The sequence below is a fragment of the Daktulosphaira vitifoliae genome, unplaced genomic scaffold, assembly GCF_025091365.1.
Source record: "Daktulosphaira vitifoliae isolate Bord-2020 unplaced genomic scaffold, ASM2509136v1 Scaffold_3, whole genome shotgun sequence".
Taxonomy (NCBI): Eukaryota; Metazoa; Arthropoda; class Insecta; order Hemiptera; family Phylloxeridae; genus Daktulosphaira; species Daktulosphaira vitifoliae.
Window position 1 is genome coordinate 10,717,484 of NW_026099574.1, and position 18,089 is coordinate 10,735,572.

Below are 18,089 nucleotides of genomic sequence, written 5' to 3' on the forward strand. Positions count from 1 at the left end.
TTTACGTTTTATTTAAAAAAATAATTGTCTAAATAAATTTGATGATTAAAAATCAGTATAGCACAATGGGGTCGCATCAAGTAATAATGATATCTGATATATGTTTAAATTCACTTTCATAAAAAAAGCTTTGATGCAAATCTGTAGATAGTGTTTAATTTTTAAAAAGGAATTGTTAAATTATTCCAAAGCATAATTTTCCTATATCGTTAATTATATCTCGATTACAAGTTTTATAATTTATAAACAATTTATTTATTATAACAATTAAGTATAATACCGTTGTTCAATAATTTAGTTTTATACTTATTACGGAGAAATTATAAAAATATATAGTGTTCAGTAAATAAAGCACGATTTTCTTACTTACTAATCACTCTTTATAAAGTAAATGTATATTTCGTTAACTCAAAGGCATGAAAATTATACATATGGAATAAAAAAGAAAATAACTTATTTGTACCTTTCATAGTTAATTACTATTTCAAGTATGAAACGGAAACTGTAAATTATCATAAATTATTGGTAGCAAGAACATTTTGATTATACAATTTTATACAATGTATAATTTTATTATACATTTGCAATATACGAAAATGAGAATATTAATTCACATTTAAACAGAAGGATATTAAAAGAAGCATAGTTTATTGATAGGAATATTTTATTTTTGGGATGAAATAAGGTCATTCAACAAAACTATATTTAAATAACTGATATTTTTAGAGGCAAACAAATTATGTTGTTCTCAAAGTCAAAATCTTTATGATCATCTGTAAGTTTATACAGTTAATAATCTAACAACAATTGAAACTTTTATTTATACTCACCTTCATACAAAGAATTATATTGTTAATATGGGGTAGAAATCCAGTAAAGTGACTTATCGTATAATTTTTCAAATCATTTATTATTATTTCTTTCTTATTATTGTCTAGTTTGGACGATCTTATATCAGTGCTCATTAAAATACATTTTAAATAGTTAGGATAGCTAAATTTAGTCATATCCTCAGTTTTTAAATGAATCAATGTAATTCTATTAGCATCATTTGTTAACATTGGTAATGGAGTAGTAACACTAAAAAATATTTTATTAATTTACTAACTAAAAATATCGATATTAAAATTTGTTTAATAGAAAAATTAATCAGTTTAGAATCACTTCTATAATTGTAATTTTTTTATGAATATTTTTTAACTGTTCTATCTTCTGAAGTTTTAATGATTATTACTAATTATTAGAAACATTTAAACATAAAAAAATTATTTAAAATAAAAAAGAATTTTTTTGTAATAATTAATCTCAATTTTAAATTGTTTAAAATAATCTGAACAATATTTTGAACCATAATAACATATTTAAATATATTACGCTTCGATGCAAATCTTTTTAGCAAATGATTAGCATCATTTGTTAACACTGGAAATGGAGTAACAACACTAAAAAATATTTTATTAATTTACTAAATAAAATTTCTATATTAAAATTTGTTTAATAAAAAAACTAATGGGTTATACGAATAAAAATAAAATTTTATTTTGTTATAATTGATTTTGTTTATGTTTAAAATTAATTTGTGTAAAATTTCTAACCAAAATATCATTTCTTACCTATATTTTAATTTTAACTACTTAACTTATATATTTAATAACTATGAATATATTATTATATACATTCTTGATCACATATCGATCTAAGCAAAATCATTTATAAACTCTAGTGTTTTAATTTCACGTTTGCAAGATGTTCTAGAAAAAAATGTAGTAAAAAAATATATTTTTGTAAAAATTAATTTTAAGAGACTAATTTTTTTTCATATATAATGACTTGTTTTGAATAATTAGTAACTATCTCAAAAACTTGAGGTGATACAAAAACTCTAATAACAGGTACCTTTTCGTTTCTAATGTTTAAATAGTATTAATTAATTAAAAAGTAAATCTCAAATTTTAATAATTGATACTTACTAACATTCATTCATTTTATCAATAAATTGATTCGTTAGTTCGATGTGACTTAAATATGTTAATAAAGTTTTTATTGTATAATAGTTTTCTATTTTTATTTTGTTTTTTCTATGCTGTTTTTACATGCCAACAATAATGATTTCACTTTCTGTTTCTGACCTAAATGTCAATTTGATACAATATTTTTAAAAATAATTTTAAAACATAAGAAAACTCGTTTATAATATTAAAAATGACCTATAAGACAAAAGTAAATTTTCACATTGTTTTAAACACGTTTTAAATGTAACAACCCTAATTTCTCGTCAATGAATATTACATGGTAATTATTGGTGGCGTATTATGTAACTTAAAGTTGTTGGTTGCTTCAATCAAGTATACTCAGATATAGGAAAGTTTTTAAAAAAGTGCAGCACTGATGCCACACAGCAGAGGGTTAAATTGGAATTTTTTTTTTAATTCCATCTAATTTATCATACATTTTATCTGGGTTTTTAACAGAATCGTATGTTAATTTATTAAAAGTTTTATAAAAGGTTAAAAAAAATATTTAATACCTTCTAAGTTTGGCAAATGAGGTTGCTTTCGTGTCCATTCCATAATTGCTTCAACATCATTTTGAATTTTATCTTCAGTTGTACCTAATTCTGCATAAATTTCTTCCACTTGAATCTGCGAAGCAAGTGTTAGAAAATTCGAATCCATAATTCTTAAATTTTTGTTACAAACGCTGTTTTCTTCAATTTACTTAAAATATTTGATCATAAAATAGTTGAGAATATTTATTTAAGATTTTAGTTTTAATTTTTCAATTGAAAAAGTAATATACACAATGTTTTTTCGTCAATGTATTAATGTTATTTGATTGTAATACACTTTGTACAATTATTTTATACCTCAATATTGTAGTATTCAAATTATACGTTATTAAATTATGAAAAAATATTTTACAGTATTTATTTATATTGAATTAATTTAATATTTTATTGTTTGTAATAATTTTAATTATTACACATAATGTTTTTCGTCAAGGTAGTAATATTATTTCGCTGTATAATACTTTATAATCGTTATTTTATACCTCAATACAGTGATAATTTGCATATACGTTTATTATAATATAAAACTGGATTTTTTTCATTATATGAAAATAATTTAAATAATTATTGTTTCAAAAATTCTATTGCATTTTTTAAAAAATTAAAATAATTAATTAGAATGAATTATTTATTCTTTTCCGAATTTTTAATACATTTTTTACTATAACTATTAATATTTTAGTATCAAATGAATTTTATTTTTGTTTATTTCATTGATGATAAATTTTTACTTAAAATGTAATTATCATACCAATTTAATGATTGATGATATCTATATTTTGTATTTTTTTTATGAATTAGCATTTATGATTTTTTTTTTATCATTTATTTGAAAAGTCTAATCATTAGTTTGTTTTATGATTTATAAGTGTAAATTTATTTATAAATCATTTTACTGGTCTACAAGGAATTTTCTTCCGAGACCAAAATATACTTTTCTAAACCCATTTTTGTGCCGATTTCAAAACTGCAATTAGTGTTTCGCATATTGACTAAATAAGAACAAAATCCTTCTAATTAATATAACAAATATTTGTGTTTGATTATTATGTTATGTATAAATATTCAATAAATATATGTTAATTAAAAATAATTTGAAAAAGTTCTACTTGCTATACGCATTTTTAAGATTTGAACCACACCTTTGTAAAGGGAAATGGTCCGATTTAAAAAAAGATATGTCGCATAAAAGAAGTACGTACATAGTATTTATTATAAAAAAATTGTATTGATTCATACAATTGCAAAAAGTTATAGTATTATTAAGTTAAAAATATAAAATACATTTTTTTATACCTTATGTATTGTGAATTTTGTATCACCTTCAAGTAACGAATATAAATAACTTTAAAATATGAAAAATTAAAAGAATAAAGGGAAAGTTAGGCTAAGCGGATCGAAATAATAATAATAAAACATGATTATCAAATAAAATAATTAATACAAATACGGCACAACGTAATGTATCGGATTGGCCAAGAATAAGAATAGTATACAATGTATATATTTGTATTTGCCACAAAAAAAATTCACTATCAGACTTGCCGGAATAATAATCATAAGAAGAAATATTTGTATGCTACAATATAATAAATCGGATTTAGCCAAATAATAATGATAAACGGACATAGCTGTATGTAAAAAATAATAATACAATAAAATACTAATTATTATAATAATAATAGGCAATATAATTTCTAGCTTGAATATTCTCACCCAAAGGTCAAGAAAAAATTAAATAATAATTAAATTTTTTAAGAGTTGAAATTGCACAATGTAATGATATTTGTTACGTCTTGTGAAGCGTAGAAAACTGTTATTGCTATAGAACCGATTTTCGGGCGCGTTGTCACGCTGACCACGCCTATAATTTTTTGTCAGCAAAAAAAAAAATAATGCTATGGCATTAGCATTTACAAATGGTTGAGCAACGCAAAATTTTGATAAACGATCAGTAACTACTAAAATATACTTATAAGATCATGTCGACTTCGAAAGGGGACCAATTTAATCAATAATTATTTCACTCGTATCTACCTACTTTCGGTGGCTCATTTTCCTTATATGGTTTCCTTTTTTGACATTTCTCACAGAACAAAACATCCGCTTTTATATTTTTCCTCATTTTCGGCCAGTGATATTTATTTCTAATTTTTATTAAACGCTGATATGCTCACTTAAGAAATTATCATGATTTTCAATTATTACCTGCTTAAAAAAATTTTAAGGTAAAGCGACCGCGTAAATATGTATATGTCTAACTTTAGTTTTGTACTATAGTACATCATTATTTTTAATTTTGTAATTATCGGCTTTATTTAAAATAAAACGAATCTGATAAGTCAACGTTTTTAATAGCTTTTATAATATTATGCAAGTACATGTAGTTTGCTTGTTCTTCTACAGCAATATTAATAGGTTGAACAACATTTATTATAAAAATATTTTTTCAATATTCAAATTCAAATGATTAATTAGTTCCTTTGAACTGGTATAACGCGATAAATGATCCGCGGCCTTATTAAAAATACCTTTTTTATATTTTACTTAAAAATCATAGCCCATTAATTTCGTTCGTACTCTGTTAATAACATATGATTCAGCTCTATATTCATAAAACTTGTTAAATTTTTAGAGTCAGTCCAAACCTCAATTTTTCTACCATGTATATACTGTTTATAATGGGTAAACGCAAAATGAACAGCTAAAAACCTCGAGTTCCACTACAGAATAATTAAATACGGCGGACGTTAACTTTTTAGATACACAAGAAATGGGATGAATATCGTTGTTGTTATCGCGCTGTTGAAGTGTAACAACTAACCTTAACTTACTTGCGCCTATGAATACTGTTTTTTCCAAAACTACGTTTAAGTGCGTGAGAATAGACAAAAAAAACCTCAAAATGAATACCTTTTCAGCTTCGCATTGATGCTACAAAAAGTATCAACAATTTCATTTTTATTAGAACATAGTATTTTATTTTTTTACATTAATAAAAGTGATACAAAGTAAAAACTATTAATATTCCAAAATATTAAAAAAAAAACCTTGTCATTGATAAATTTGTTTACATATATAATATTTTTAATAAAAATTGATAGCATCATTAATTTTAGAAATGTATTAATGTCAAATTATAATAACTTACATACATAAAAATGAATTTAAATATACATGTTAACTGTCCTCCACTTTTCGGGAATTTCGAGTAATAAGTTGCCATCTACATTTGATTCCATTGCGTCTATTTTAAAATTATATTATAAATTATTTATTATTCACAAATCCCGCAGGAGGATCCGTAAGGATCACGGGCTTAACAACTCCGCGGACCATAGTTAATTCAGTGGAGGTGGCAACAAGTACCACTGCTCTTAGCCGGTCATGACATTGGTTAGTTGGGACCGGTAGGCCTGGGAATACCTGCTTGCTAACAGCGAATAAGCCCCCCTAACACAGCCTTTCCAAGTGAAAGGGTTGCTATCTTGTCACAGGTTAGTTAGCCAAAAGGTAAAGTGACCATTAGGATACTCTATGGCACCTAGCGCAACATAGAGTATACAGCTTTATCACAGCATCGAGCTCTACTGTGACAACATTTGTGGCCCAAAATACCAATATGTTGTTTTATTACTACATAGTATTCTATTTACAGGCATAAAAAGATCTTTATTTCAAAAAATCGCCATAGATTGTATTACAAGTATCTTCATTTAATTATTTACTACAAAAATTGTTTTATAACAGTTTATATTGATATCCGAGGTTTATTTAAAGAGGGGAATATAAAGTTATAATTTTTATAATACAAAATAAAACTGTACCTTCTTCAACATTTTCATGTGGTAATGTATAAACTAAATTTTCCGATGAAGATCCAATGAATTCTGAAAATATACCAATCGATTGCTTAATTCATTTTTTACTACAAATTATAATATTCATAAAACAAAATATATATGTACTTTCTTCAGAATTTTCTTGTGATAATGTTTGAGATAAATTTACTAATGAAATTCTATTCATTTCTAAAATATAAACAATTAATTGCTTAATTAATATCTAACTATAATATTATACAAAATTAATCTGTACCTTCTTCAAAGTGTTCATTTGCTAATTTTTGAGTTAAGTTTTCGGATGAACTTTTTTTACTTTCTGAAAATATAAACAAGTGATTATTTAGCGAGCACGTGTTTAGTAGTTAAATTATATATATATAGTACCTAATTATATTAAGAGGGTTATTGTTGTGTAAAGTATAAAATATACTCAGTTTGATACAAAGCTGAAAAGATATTGTTTTTTTTTTTTCATAGCTTTTATTATATAAATATTATAGCTTATCTTCTACGTGCAAATAACTGTCGTAGTTAAAAACACGCTATTTTTGTGTTAAAATATTCGATTTTATATATTCAACTAAAAATTGCTACAACTTTTTGTAAAATAAACTAATGAAATCTAAAAATGAAATAATTATTTTTATATTAAAACCATAGGTATTTCCCTTTATTTCACCAATGGGGGGGGGGTTCAAAAAAACAACTTAATCACATGAGTCATCTTTTTCAACTTTTGAAAATATTAATACCTAATGTATGATTTTTGTTTTCCTGATATGGCATATGTCGTTATAAACATTTATTCTAGAATAAAATTTATCTTACTCATATATATTTATATAATTTTCGACTATATGTAAAATGTTTACGGCAATAAACATTTTTTTTTTATATATTATTTCAAATATTCTATTGAGTTGTTGTTCAATTATTCTAATTGATCACCTACTTTTTAGTTATTTCAGTTTTACGTAAACCATTAAAAATGAAAATCTAGTTATATATTCATATTAATTTTAAAAATTATTAAATTAATTTGTAATAGTTATTTGCAAAAATATTTAATAAAAATAATTCTCCCAAAATCATTAAACGGATCAATATATATTTCTTTTTTCAAAAAAAAAAAATATATATATTTATATACATCATAGTAAAATGAATACCTTCTCAGTTTCGCATCAAAACTATAAGAAAAAAAAAATAACGATTAATTTTTTAATTTTAAAAATTGTATTTTTCTATTTTTAAAGGTCATATGTTCAAGTAGATACGATTTATAGTCTTTTGACGTATGGTTAGGCCAAATTAATCCAGTAATATCTGAAATAAAGTAGCAACAGACATAAAAATAGATAAAGAAACATATATAGTTAAACCAATACCTTTTCAGTTTCCTTACAAATAACATATTTTAAATGTTTTTGGAAATCGTGAAGTATTGAAATCCTATTACTATTATTAGCTATTTAAAATTGATTTATTCTTTTTTTTTTAATATAAAACATCTAGAAATGTGGTTTTTGAATGGAATCCAGAATAAAGTAAATCTAATTTTTAATAAATAAAATAAATATACGTTACTGGATTTCGCCTGTTCTTGCAGTGATGGTAAAAATGTCTCGTAGGTATTTAATTTGCACTGAAAACCTAAGTCTTCATATCTGTTTTTGATTGTCCATTGTGCTACATTTTCGATTTTTATTCTTAAAAAATGATAAAACTCCAGTACTGCAGTTTCTTCGATTTCATTTGTTTTTATATTATCATATTCGTTATTTAATATTTGAAAATCTGAAGTATAATCAATGTCGTATTTAAAATGACAAAATTTCATTTCAACATTTAGTTCCTTGCGTCTTGTGGAGAAAAATTTTTTTATTATAATTAATTTACTTTCTGTATTCGATGCATTGATTGTTGAAGGTGATAATAAATTTAAAAAAGACTCATCTAATAAGGATGGTATCAATTTATTCAATATATAGTTATGTTTTGAACCTTTTGTCCAAGGCTCAATATGTAATATGTCCATAGAATCTAAAGCTCCTTTCATTAGTATTACTAACGGATAGAAGATAATAGAAATAGTATTTAATAACATAATGGTGCAATGGATCGCTTTGACATGTTGGTTTTTACTATGTAGCAATGATCCACAATGTTCTTGAAAGTAACATATAAATACGAAAATTCTTTTTAAAATTATTGCATATGAACATCCTAAAGATATTGTAGCTAATCGCATATGTTTACAGGAGCTTTCAGGTGTAATATCTATCCTATCTATTTCATCTTGATAATAATCGTGTCCACAATAAGTAATAAAATCAACTTCATGTATACTTTTCCATTGAGCAGTTCCCAAAAAGTTTTTTATATATGCCGCTTTCATTTTTGAACAGGTTGGTGCTTCAATTTGTATATATACAGAGAAAAATATGAAATACGCCATTGTATAGAGAATTGTCGTCATTTTAATATTCCTTAAGAACTCAACTACTTTACAATAGTTTTAAAAAACTATACATCTATATTTAATATATTAGAAAAATCTGCTTGAATAATTTTATACGTAAATTATTAAGTGCAACATTAGTATTTTTTATTAGGTCATATTGATAAATACATTAAGTTTATATTAATTTATATCATATTTTTCATACTAAATTGAAAAAATATCTAAGACAAAGTTGAGATTGTTTGTATAGTTGGGATAATGTTTTTAACTGAGAAAAATATTTTATGTTGTTGCAAATTAGGTAAAAACATCGATAGTTCGATACGACATTGGACATAAGTGTAATACTGATATCGAAAATAAATGATTCAATACATCATAATATTAAAATTATGTACTACAAATTATTTTGAATTGTAATATTTTAATTTTACGACACTATGATGATATATTATAGTTATTTTTTTAAATAGTTTAACTTTTTTTTAACAAACAGAATATTATTGGGTTACCGTGTTAGAAAAAATGCCACATACTCCTTCCATTGGATTTATGTGAAGAAACTGCAGTACTGGAGTTTTATCATTTTCTAAGAATAAAAATCGAAAATGTAGCACAATGGACAATCAAAAACAGATATGAAGACTTAGGTTTTCAGTGCAAATTAAATACCTACGAGACATTTTTACCATCACTGCAAGAACAGGCGAAATCCAGTAACGTATATTTATTTTATTTATTAAAAATTAGATTTACTTTATTCTGGATTCCATTCAAAAACCACATTTCTAGATGTTTTATATTAAAAAAAAAAGAATAAATCAATTTTAAATAGCTAATAATAGTAATAGGATTGAGGGGTTGAATTTTCGTAAATGGAGATGAAAATCAGTTTTTAGTACTTTTCATTGCATCAGGAAATTTTTTCTCTCTAGAGTTATAAATTAACATTATGAAAGTAGTCTGGTTTAGGAAATTGAATTAGATAGTATAACAATCGTTATTTTTTTTTTAAATGTGACTTGCATTTATAAAACAATATAATGGATACGAAGTCAAAGGACAAAATTTATTTAATCAATTATGATGAAAATAAAATTATTGGATCAAAATTACCATCAAATATTCAAGTGTTAAGAGTTCTTCTTTACAATATGAGAAAAGTAAAACTAAACTTGCGATCTAATGCTCATTTGGTTATTAAAGAAGTTTAAGTGTTCTGGGAAAAAGTTAGAATTTCAGTAAGAAAATTTCAAAGGAGCACAGAAAAATTGGAGTCACTATATTCAGAATGGAGAAATTTGAACAAAAGTTCTAAAAGGACTACAACGAGCCATCAGAATGACATGGCACCGCCCTACTCTTTAGGCTGGCGCTCATCCGTGTCTCTCTCGATATCAGCCGTTCAGCTATTAATATTAAAAAAATTACGAAAAATGTTAAAAAAAAATTCAAAAATGCCATTTTTTAGAATAGATTTTAAAAAATAATTTGGTGCAAAAAATTCTCATTAATGTTTGATAGTTAATTTTCTGTAACTTTTTTCGTAAATATTTGAATTTTTCTGTATTTATTCAAGGGTATCAAAAACTGGCTATGTTATATAAAAAAGGACAGAAGTAAATACCATCTTTTCACACTGAATATGATATAAGTATGAATTTTTCCATAAAAATTATTAACAATCCAATAACTGGCTTCAAATAAAAACACGAACAATACCTATTATTAAAAAAACACAGCACAGGGGGATCGCGGCACAGTGTTGACGTGGCATAGTTGGATAAAGTATAATGAAATCTGACAGTGATTAAAATCACTATAAAAAAAAAACGCTTCGATGCAAATCTTTAGATAGTGTTTAATTTTAAAAAATTGGTGGATTATTCCAAAAGCTACATGATTTGCTAATACCTTATTAATATCCTGATTAAGAAAAGTATATCGAATGAAAAAAGGATTATTAAAAAATATTATTTCTCATAAAAAAATTGTGTTGATCCATACACTTTTCAATAAGTTATATTATAAAGTTAAAAATGTAAAAAATAAAATCGAGAATATTCACACAAAAATAACATTTGGTAACTATTTTCACCGTTAAAACAAAATAAAATTCGAAATTTTTTTTTCCATAATAAAGTATATTACATTAGCTTTAATTTAAGATATATATAAAAGTGTCAGACTTTCCGGAACACTTTCTAAAGTCAAGTTGAAAAAGTTAATTTTTTATGAAACCTAATTTGTAAAAAAAAACAGATTTTTTCGAAACCGACATTGTGCCAAATGACTTTCTAGATGATTATATATTTTTATACTATAGTACTTGAGATTAATACAGCAGATGGCTTAACGCAGAGGCGATGTCGCCGTTAATTATATCGAATGGTAATTGTTAATATACGAGTTATAAGCTGCGCTATTGGTATAGTGAATAATAAATCAGTATTTTTTTGTCGACAATATATAATAATAATAATGACGACTGTTCAAGTTTACATATTATGAGTTGTTTTGCAAAACACATTCTTAAATAAACGCTACTACCGCCGTCGCCAACGCCGCCGACGATAATATATATTCTAATGTTTATAATATTATTAAAATCTGCATAATTGTAATACACTTATCGATTAATGTCGTATATATATTTTTTCTGAATTTTTACTCGTATCCTTTCTACAGTTATAAATTATTACTATATTTAACTAACATAGCTATAAATATAATAATTAAAACGTATTAAATTATACACTTCTAGAACAATCAGGTGGAAAACTGAATTTTTCGTCTGTGCTTTATACTACTTTATGCATGGGTATGAATGACGCAGGCAGTCAGTGTTCTTTAAAGTCATTTATCTAGTAATAGTTTATATCTTTGTTGTATACCCATAAATGACGACTCATCCGTTATAACCAATTAATCTTCTAACAGATGTTTGGAAGCGGAGGGGTGGCAACAGCATAACATTGTGTGCTGACTACTAATCGATTTTCAGTATTTATTAATCTATTGTGCGAGCAAAATGTATTATTTTAATGATATATCAGATAAATTAAATTTTGTTGAAAACAATCCAACAGATAGAGTTTTTAAACTAGTTGATAGATTATTGAAAAGTTATCGAGATTTGCAATATTTTGCGGAATGTCTAGGCAATAAGGTCAACGGTGTAGGTGGAGACATTTTACATTACAAAGGTTGTGATTTATCGGATACGGGAAAATAATGGGATAATCCTAAATGTGAATGCTCAGTTGTGAGGCAAATATATTACGAGCTTTTGGATTCAATCGAAACAATTGAAAAAACGGTGAATGCGAATCGCAACGACAGTAAGCCCTATTGGATCTTAAGACTTTAACCAAAATGGTTACACCAAGGTGTAAATTCCATAAAATCAACTACCTGATCGATTCATCAATGTATAACATTTCACAAATATCATATATACATTAAGGTGAGCCTAACGCAGTGGAAGTTAATTCGAGAAGATACATTACTGTTTCAGTCGAAACGCGATGACAGCCATGTATTTTCAATAAAAAAAAATAAATTTGCGCAATTGTACTTCATTAAAGATATGTTATTTGAGAGATTACATCGACAATTGTTTCATATACGTCCGCGTATTGTACAAGATATGAAAGTTATACTTCAGTCTTTAATTGATCGTATGGTGGTCGAAAAGAAACCGATAATTTACCGGTAAAATTTCATATGGGCGACAAGGTGCGGATCAGCGTACATAGATCAGTGTTTGATAAGGAATACTTACCAAACTGGAGCACTGAACTGTTTACCGTAATCAAGGTTAGGCTAACAGTACCGCCAACATACTATCTAGAAGACTATCAGGGAAATCAAATACGTGGTTTGTTTTACACTGAATAGCTGATCTTATTCGGTTATCCGGACATATATTTAGTTGAACGAGTGTTGAGAACACGAAGGGACCAATGCTACGTTAAATGGTTAGGATTTCATCAAGAGCACAATTCATGGATACCGAAAACCAATATCTCACCTCAATAATTGTCGATATACAAGGTATTGTGGCAACTCGAGGTCGAGTAACAAGGGTGATCTTTGGCCAAGCTAGATGCGTCCACGTACACCAGTAAATCAGGGCTGTCGGCTAAATCCTGGTAGAAGTAGCTAACTCTGAGCAAGTATATGAAGGACTCTTAGAAAAATTAAAAATATATAAATATTGTAAAAATATTACTACTGTACGGTTGTACTCACCAGTATCTATGTAAACTAGGTTTATTGCGTCACCATAATGAGATTTTAATACGTCGTAGCACTACTTGTACATTAAAGTCTTGCTAATATCAAGCACTGCTAAACCAACGTATATAGGTTTAACAAAATTTACTATTTTCGTATCCATTATGACGGCGCACAACCTTTCACCGTATTTGATACAGTCGTTGAAGGTTGGTTGGTTTACGAGCTTGCTTAAACGTTCGGAACTGTAGATTAGCTCAATGTGGATGCGTTTCCGCATGCTTTCCATGGTTTTCCCGATAAATGTAAATATTTATCGAATAATCCACAATAGCTTTAGCATTGAGCGTGCACTTACCAAAAAAGGCATTATTCATTAATTTGAAAAATGATATTTAAAAAGCATTTGCCGCCTGTTTCCGCAATTTAGTGTTCAACTCAATGTACGGTTTCAACCAAGCACTTTGCTGAAACTCTAAAACGCGGTGCACCTATGTGACAAACATATTAATATCATAGCTAATAGCTTTAAGTACGATGTATATATTTTATCGACTTACAGTCCATGTACGATCATCTGTTTCAAATTGACTTAGTGTACAACGTACCGTTGTTTGGATTTCAAACTGGCCATGAGTTTGGTCTTTTTTGAATCCGGCGGTACATCGTTGCCAGGCAAGAACGACAGGTCATTGTCCTCATCATGCAGTTCCTCTGGATACGATATGTTCACTTCATATATACGCCTTGAATTATCAGTGTCCGACAGCGATTGGAGGTCGGGCAGAGGGTCTGCTCCTTCTTACCACTGAAAGTAACCGTACGGCATGGGCTGACTCATAGCCCAACCGTACAGGTTATTGCCTGTAATCATTTTTCACGTTCTTAAACTGACACTCATTTATTACACTTATATATAATACTTACAGTCTTGGTACACGATCCATGAGCTTGGTTTTGTCGGATCGTAATCTGGTGTCTTAGGATTGTTGGCCTTTGCGTAGTGCTTGCCCACCATGAATATCTTGTTCCACCATCAGCAGCATGTCGTAGTCGTTTAAGACCTCCAGCTTCACCCTGGTGTACTACACCATACAATCGAAGCTAAAACTCAATGCGGTATAATAGTGTGCCGAGTCCAAATTGTATGTTGAAATACAGATGTCGCGGAAGTTCTCAAACATGTCAGCCAACAACAGCGCATCGATATTAAGGTATAGGTCACTGAAGGTTGAGCAGCCGAAACGATTCCACACTTCCGTGGCGTGATTATAGTCATCGTCATCAATATTCGACTCATTTAATTGATTATAGAAAACGTCACGGGATAGTAGTTCCGTCTCGTTCAATTTAGCCTAACTATGAGAGTACTCGTAGGGGTGGTATACGCCCTTACGCGTCACCAATGGCATATCTTCCGGTCGGAACACCTTGATCGTCTCCTGGAATTTAACGAAATCGGGTGTCATTAGGTTATCGGCCAAGGTGGACGGAGAGGAAGCTAGTGAAGCAACGTCTGTAAGTGTATATGCGGCCAAGATGTTGGGTTCTTTGACTGTGCATGAGTCTCGAAAAATCTGAAATCGTCGTACCAACAGCTTTGTATGTTGTACAACGTGAGGAAGATCCTCGAGCAGCTACTGGTCATCCGAATAGAGGCTCACCTCCACATCAGTGGATTGGGCGAGGGCCAGTTCGATTTTAGGAGGGGGAGGTCCACGGACGAAGCGACCTCCCTCATCAGGGACTTGGTCCTCTGGGCCAAAAACGAGCAGGGCTTAGGAATAGCAGTGAGCTTGGAAATCCGAAACGCGTTCAACTCTCTTTCTAAAGAATCGGTGATCGTCTTAGCGGTGAATTTGTACAATCCACCGCAATCCACCACTTGTACAGTGGGTATGCTTCCACCCATCTACTGTAGTAGTCAGTCGCTACAAGGAGGCAAGTCTTAAGATATATAATAAAAATTTATCTAATTTACAAAAATGAATGGATCATCGACCATTCAAGAACTTTTAAACTAGTAATTCGGAAGTTAATAACATTTTTATACCAAGGTGGGAGGAAGAGCGTGACATAATAATGCTTAATCTTATTATAATAGAACAAGGAACAAAACGATTTTCTGGGAAAATTATTTAACCTGCTCCGATTTTAAGAAATTTTTTTTCAACGATAGCAGTCGGTCACTAAACTTCAGGAAAATTATTGGTAAATGTCAGAAAATTTTTGCCTATCGATCACGAGCGTTTTAAATATTTAGATTTTTTAAGTCTACGCACATATATTACATCAGGAACAGTTGACCCTTAATCTGTAAAGAATATTATTTTAAATAAATTTATTTTATTTATATTTTGTATACAAGAATTTTAACCATTAAATATATATATAATTATTATGTTAAAGTTTTATCTTATTTCATTTTAATTTTTATTGCAGAGCGGAAAATACAATTATCACCATCAATACTTTTATCATAGTTTTCATAGAACTAAAAGTAAAAAAAAGTAGACGATTGTAAAAAAATTATGAGTTATAATGTTGATTTAATTACAATATCAAATTATATTTATTAATTTACAAGCTTTTTAAAGCACATTAATAATTTAAGTACTTCATTATACTTTTGAAATTATTGTGAAAATATATCTAGTAATAATAATCAATGACCATTAATCAATTTCTAATTTTCTGAATGAACCGTCTACACTCTCAAAAGAATAACTGGATTTTTTCACTCGTTTTTTTTCATCTACAAGGAGTTTATTGTTATCTTCAAACCAATCACGATGCTTCAACAATTCATTTTTCCAATCGTCTATAAATAATATTAAGAAAAGTATAAATTATGTGTTTTTTATATAATGAATAATTTTAAAAGAAATCATAATTTTCATTTCAACTATTGGTATTTTATAAAATGCTGCTATTGAAATATTCAGACATTAATTAAATTTGAATTTATTTAAATTGATATATTGCACAATATACTTTATACTATTTATGTAATTTTAAAATCATTAATGAAATTACTTATTTAATTATTCCTGTGTAATCTAATAAATATGATAAAATTTAATAACGAAAAGAAATGTTGAATAGAAATTATTCAATAAAAAAATAAAATTTAGTAATATTACTTTTTTTTACACATAAAAAATTCAAACCAATAATAAATAAAAAAATATAATCGTATTGTAATTATTCAGTTTTTACTAATCATAAATTATCTCAAAAAATAGAGGCGATAGATAAAACCTAATTACATATTTAAAATTAAATTGACGCAAAAAATTGGTTTAGAAAAGTATATATTCTTCTCAGATGATTAAAAAGTTTCATTTTGTTGACCATTATCAAATAAGGTGTACTTGTATCATAAATTACTAAAATTGTGAATATTTGTCAGAATGCCAATAAACGTGAGAACTCGTACATAACTTTTTACCATAATAGTTCACTTTATAATACTTGTATTTTGATAATTGCATGTAGTAGTAGGAGAGGTTGTTTTAATTATTTTAATTGATCATAGTTACCCATTAATTCTTCTGATGTTTTCGGAAATGTACCTCCATAGTTTGTTGGAAGAATATGAGGGTCAATGTAGTTTTTCAGTTCTTCAACGTCTTTGTGAATATAAATCTACATGCATTAAATAATAATAATAATTCACAATAAATTTACTTTTTCCACTATAAATACGACATCCTTAGTAATGAAAATTAAAAATTAAATAAATAATGATTATAAATATTTGAAACTACGAGACTTACAAAAATAATATACATAGTGATTTATACTATTCCCCAATTATTCGTTAATTAATAAATTTTTATAAAATTGCATAGATTATAAAATAATTTATTTTTATAAGCATTGTAAATATAAAGTTCATTTTAAGAAAAATATATTCCTAAGGATAGTTTTTTTGGTTTCTTTCAAAAACTTAATGGTAAACTAATATTTTTTTACTATTACATGGACATTTGATAACCAATGATAGCTGGAGGTGAGATACGTGAATTGTTATTTTAATCACTAGCAATATTGGCCGTCGTCTCCACCTCACAAAAAATATCAATAACTTTCACAATACTTGTTCAAAAGTTAATATCGAATTATATATGTTATCTTTTGTATTAATGAAGTTGACGTCCTTATAAAGTATTAAAAAGTGAATATAAAAAATACTTTATAATTATAAAATCAACTTTCTTAATTGAATAAAAATTAACAATTTTGAATTAAAGTTTGCTCAGTTAAATCTTATTAATTATCCATGAAAAAATTTACTAATTTTGTTTGATATACTACGGTAACTGTAATTTCAGAGAAGACTGAGTTTTTAAATTAAACAAGGATTAGGAGCAGCTTAGGTATCAGCTTCTATAAAAAACCCAGCACAGTGGGGTCGCGGCATAGTGGGGATGTTGCATAGTTGGGTCCAGTATAGATTTAATTTGACAGTGATTAAAATCACTATCATAAGAAACGCTTCGATGCAAATCAGTAGATAGTGTTTAATTCTAAGAAATTGGTGGATAATTACAAAAGCTACATTATCTGCTAGTTTCTTATTAATACCCTGATTAAGATAAAGTATGTCGAATGAAAAAGGGATTATTAAAAAATATTATTTCTCATAAAAAAATTGTGTTGATTCGTACACTTTTCAATGAGTTATAGCATTATAAAGTTAAAAATGTAACCAACCCAACCCAACATCAACTCCTATTTCCTTAATTATATCCAGATTAGTAATTATTTTAATTATATATTATATAATTTTTATAATTAATTATTTTCAAATTATTATTGATTTTTAATATGTTAAAAGTAATCATTTTGAACCTACTTCTTTTTGTTCTTTAAAGTGAAAGTTTTAATAAAAAAAAAATGAATTTATTACCATAACTTTTAACTCAACTTGCAAGTTTGAAATAAATATTATTAAATAGAAAAAAAT

General features: G+C 27.0%; 2 protein-coding genes across 14 annotated transcripts in view; both read right to left on the reverse strand.

Moving 5' to 3' along the window:
• Positions 1 to 18,089, reverse strand: part of LOC126901587 (clavesin-2-like) — a 69,073-nt gene that overhangs the window by 25,382 nt on the left and 25,602 nt on the right. For 2 of the 11 annotated variants that reach the window (XM_050678160.1, XM_050678161.1), the window contains exon 2: positions 2,528 to 2,611. The exons of 5 other annotated variants lie outside the window; for them this stretch is intronic. In XM_050678160.1, coding sequence (XP_050534117.1) covers positions 2,528 to 2,611 — 84 coding nt within the window. Of the gene's footprint in view, positions 1 to 830; positions 1,081 to 2,527; positions 2,866 to 15,622; positions 15,939 to 16,659; positions 16,766 to 18,089 lie in introns of those variants that run through there. 4 more of the 11 variants (XM_050678159.1, XM_050678166.1, XM_050678163.1 and 1 more) reach the window with 4 other exon arrangements.
• On the reverse strand, positions 4,784 to 9,000 carry LOC126901582 (uncharacterized). 3 transcript variants are annotated; one of them, XM_050678143.1, is made up of 6 exons: positions 8,002 to 9,000; positions 6,668 to 6,730; positions 6,538 to 6,600; positions 6,397 to 6,459; positions 5,725 to 5,816; positions 4,784 to 5,503 (listed from the first exon to the last, which is right to left on the reverse strand). In XM_050678143.1, the coding sequence occupies exons 1-5, from the start codon at positions 8,891 to 8,893 to the stop codon at positions 5,737 to 5,739; spliced, it is 1,161 nt and encodes a 386-aa protein (XP_050534100.1). In that variant the 5' UTR covers positions 8,894 to 9,000; the 3' UTR covers positions 4,784 to 5,503; positions 5,725 to 5,736. The 3 variants fall into 3 exon arrangements, with proteins under 3 accessions (XP_050534100.1, XP_050534099.1, XP_050534098.1); XM_050678142.1 differs by having other exon boundaries at positions 5,721 to 5,816; XM_050678141.1 differs by lacking the exon at positions 4,784 to 5,503 and having other exon boundaries at positions 5,557 to 5,816; positions 8,002 to 8,999.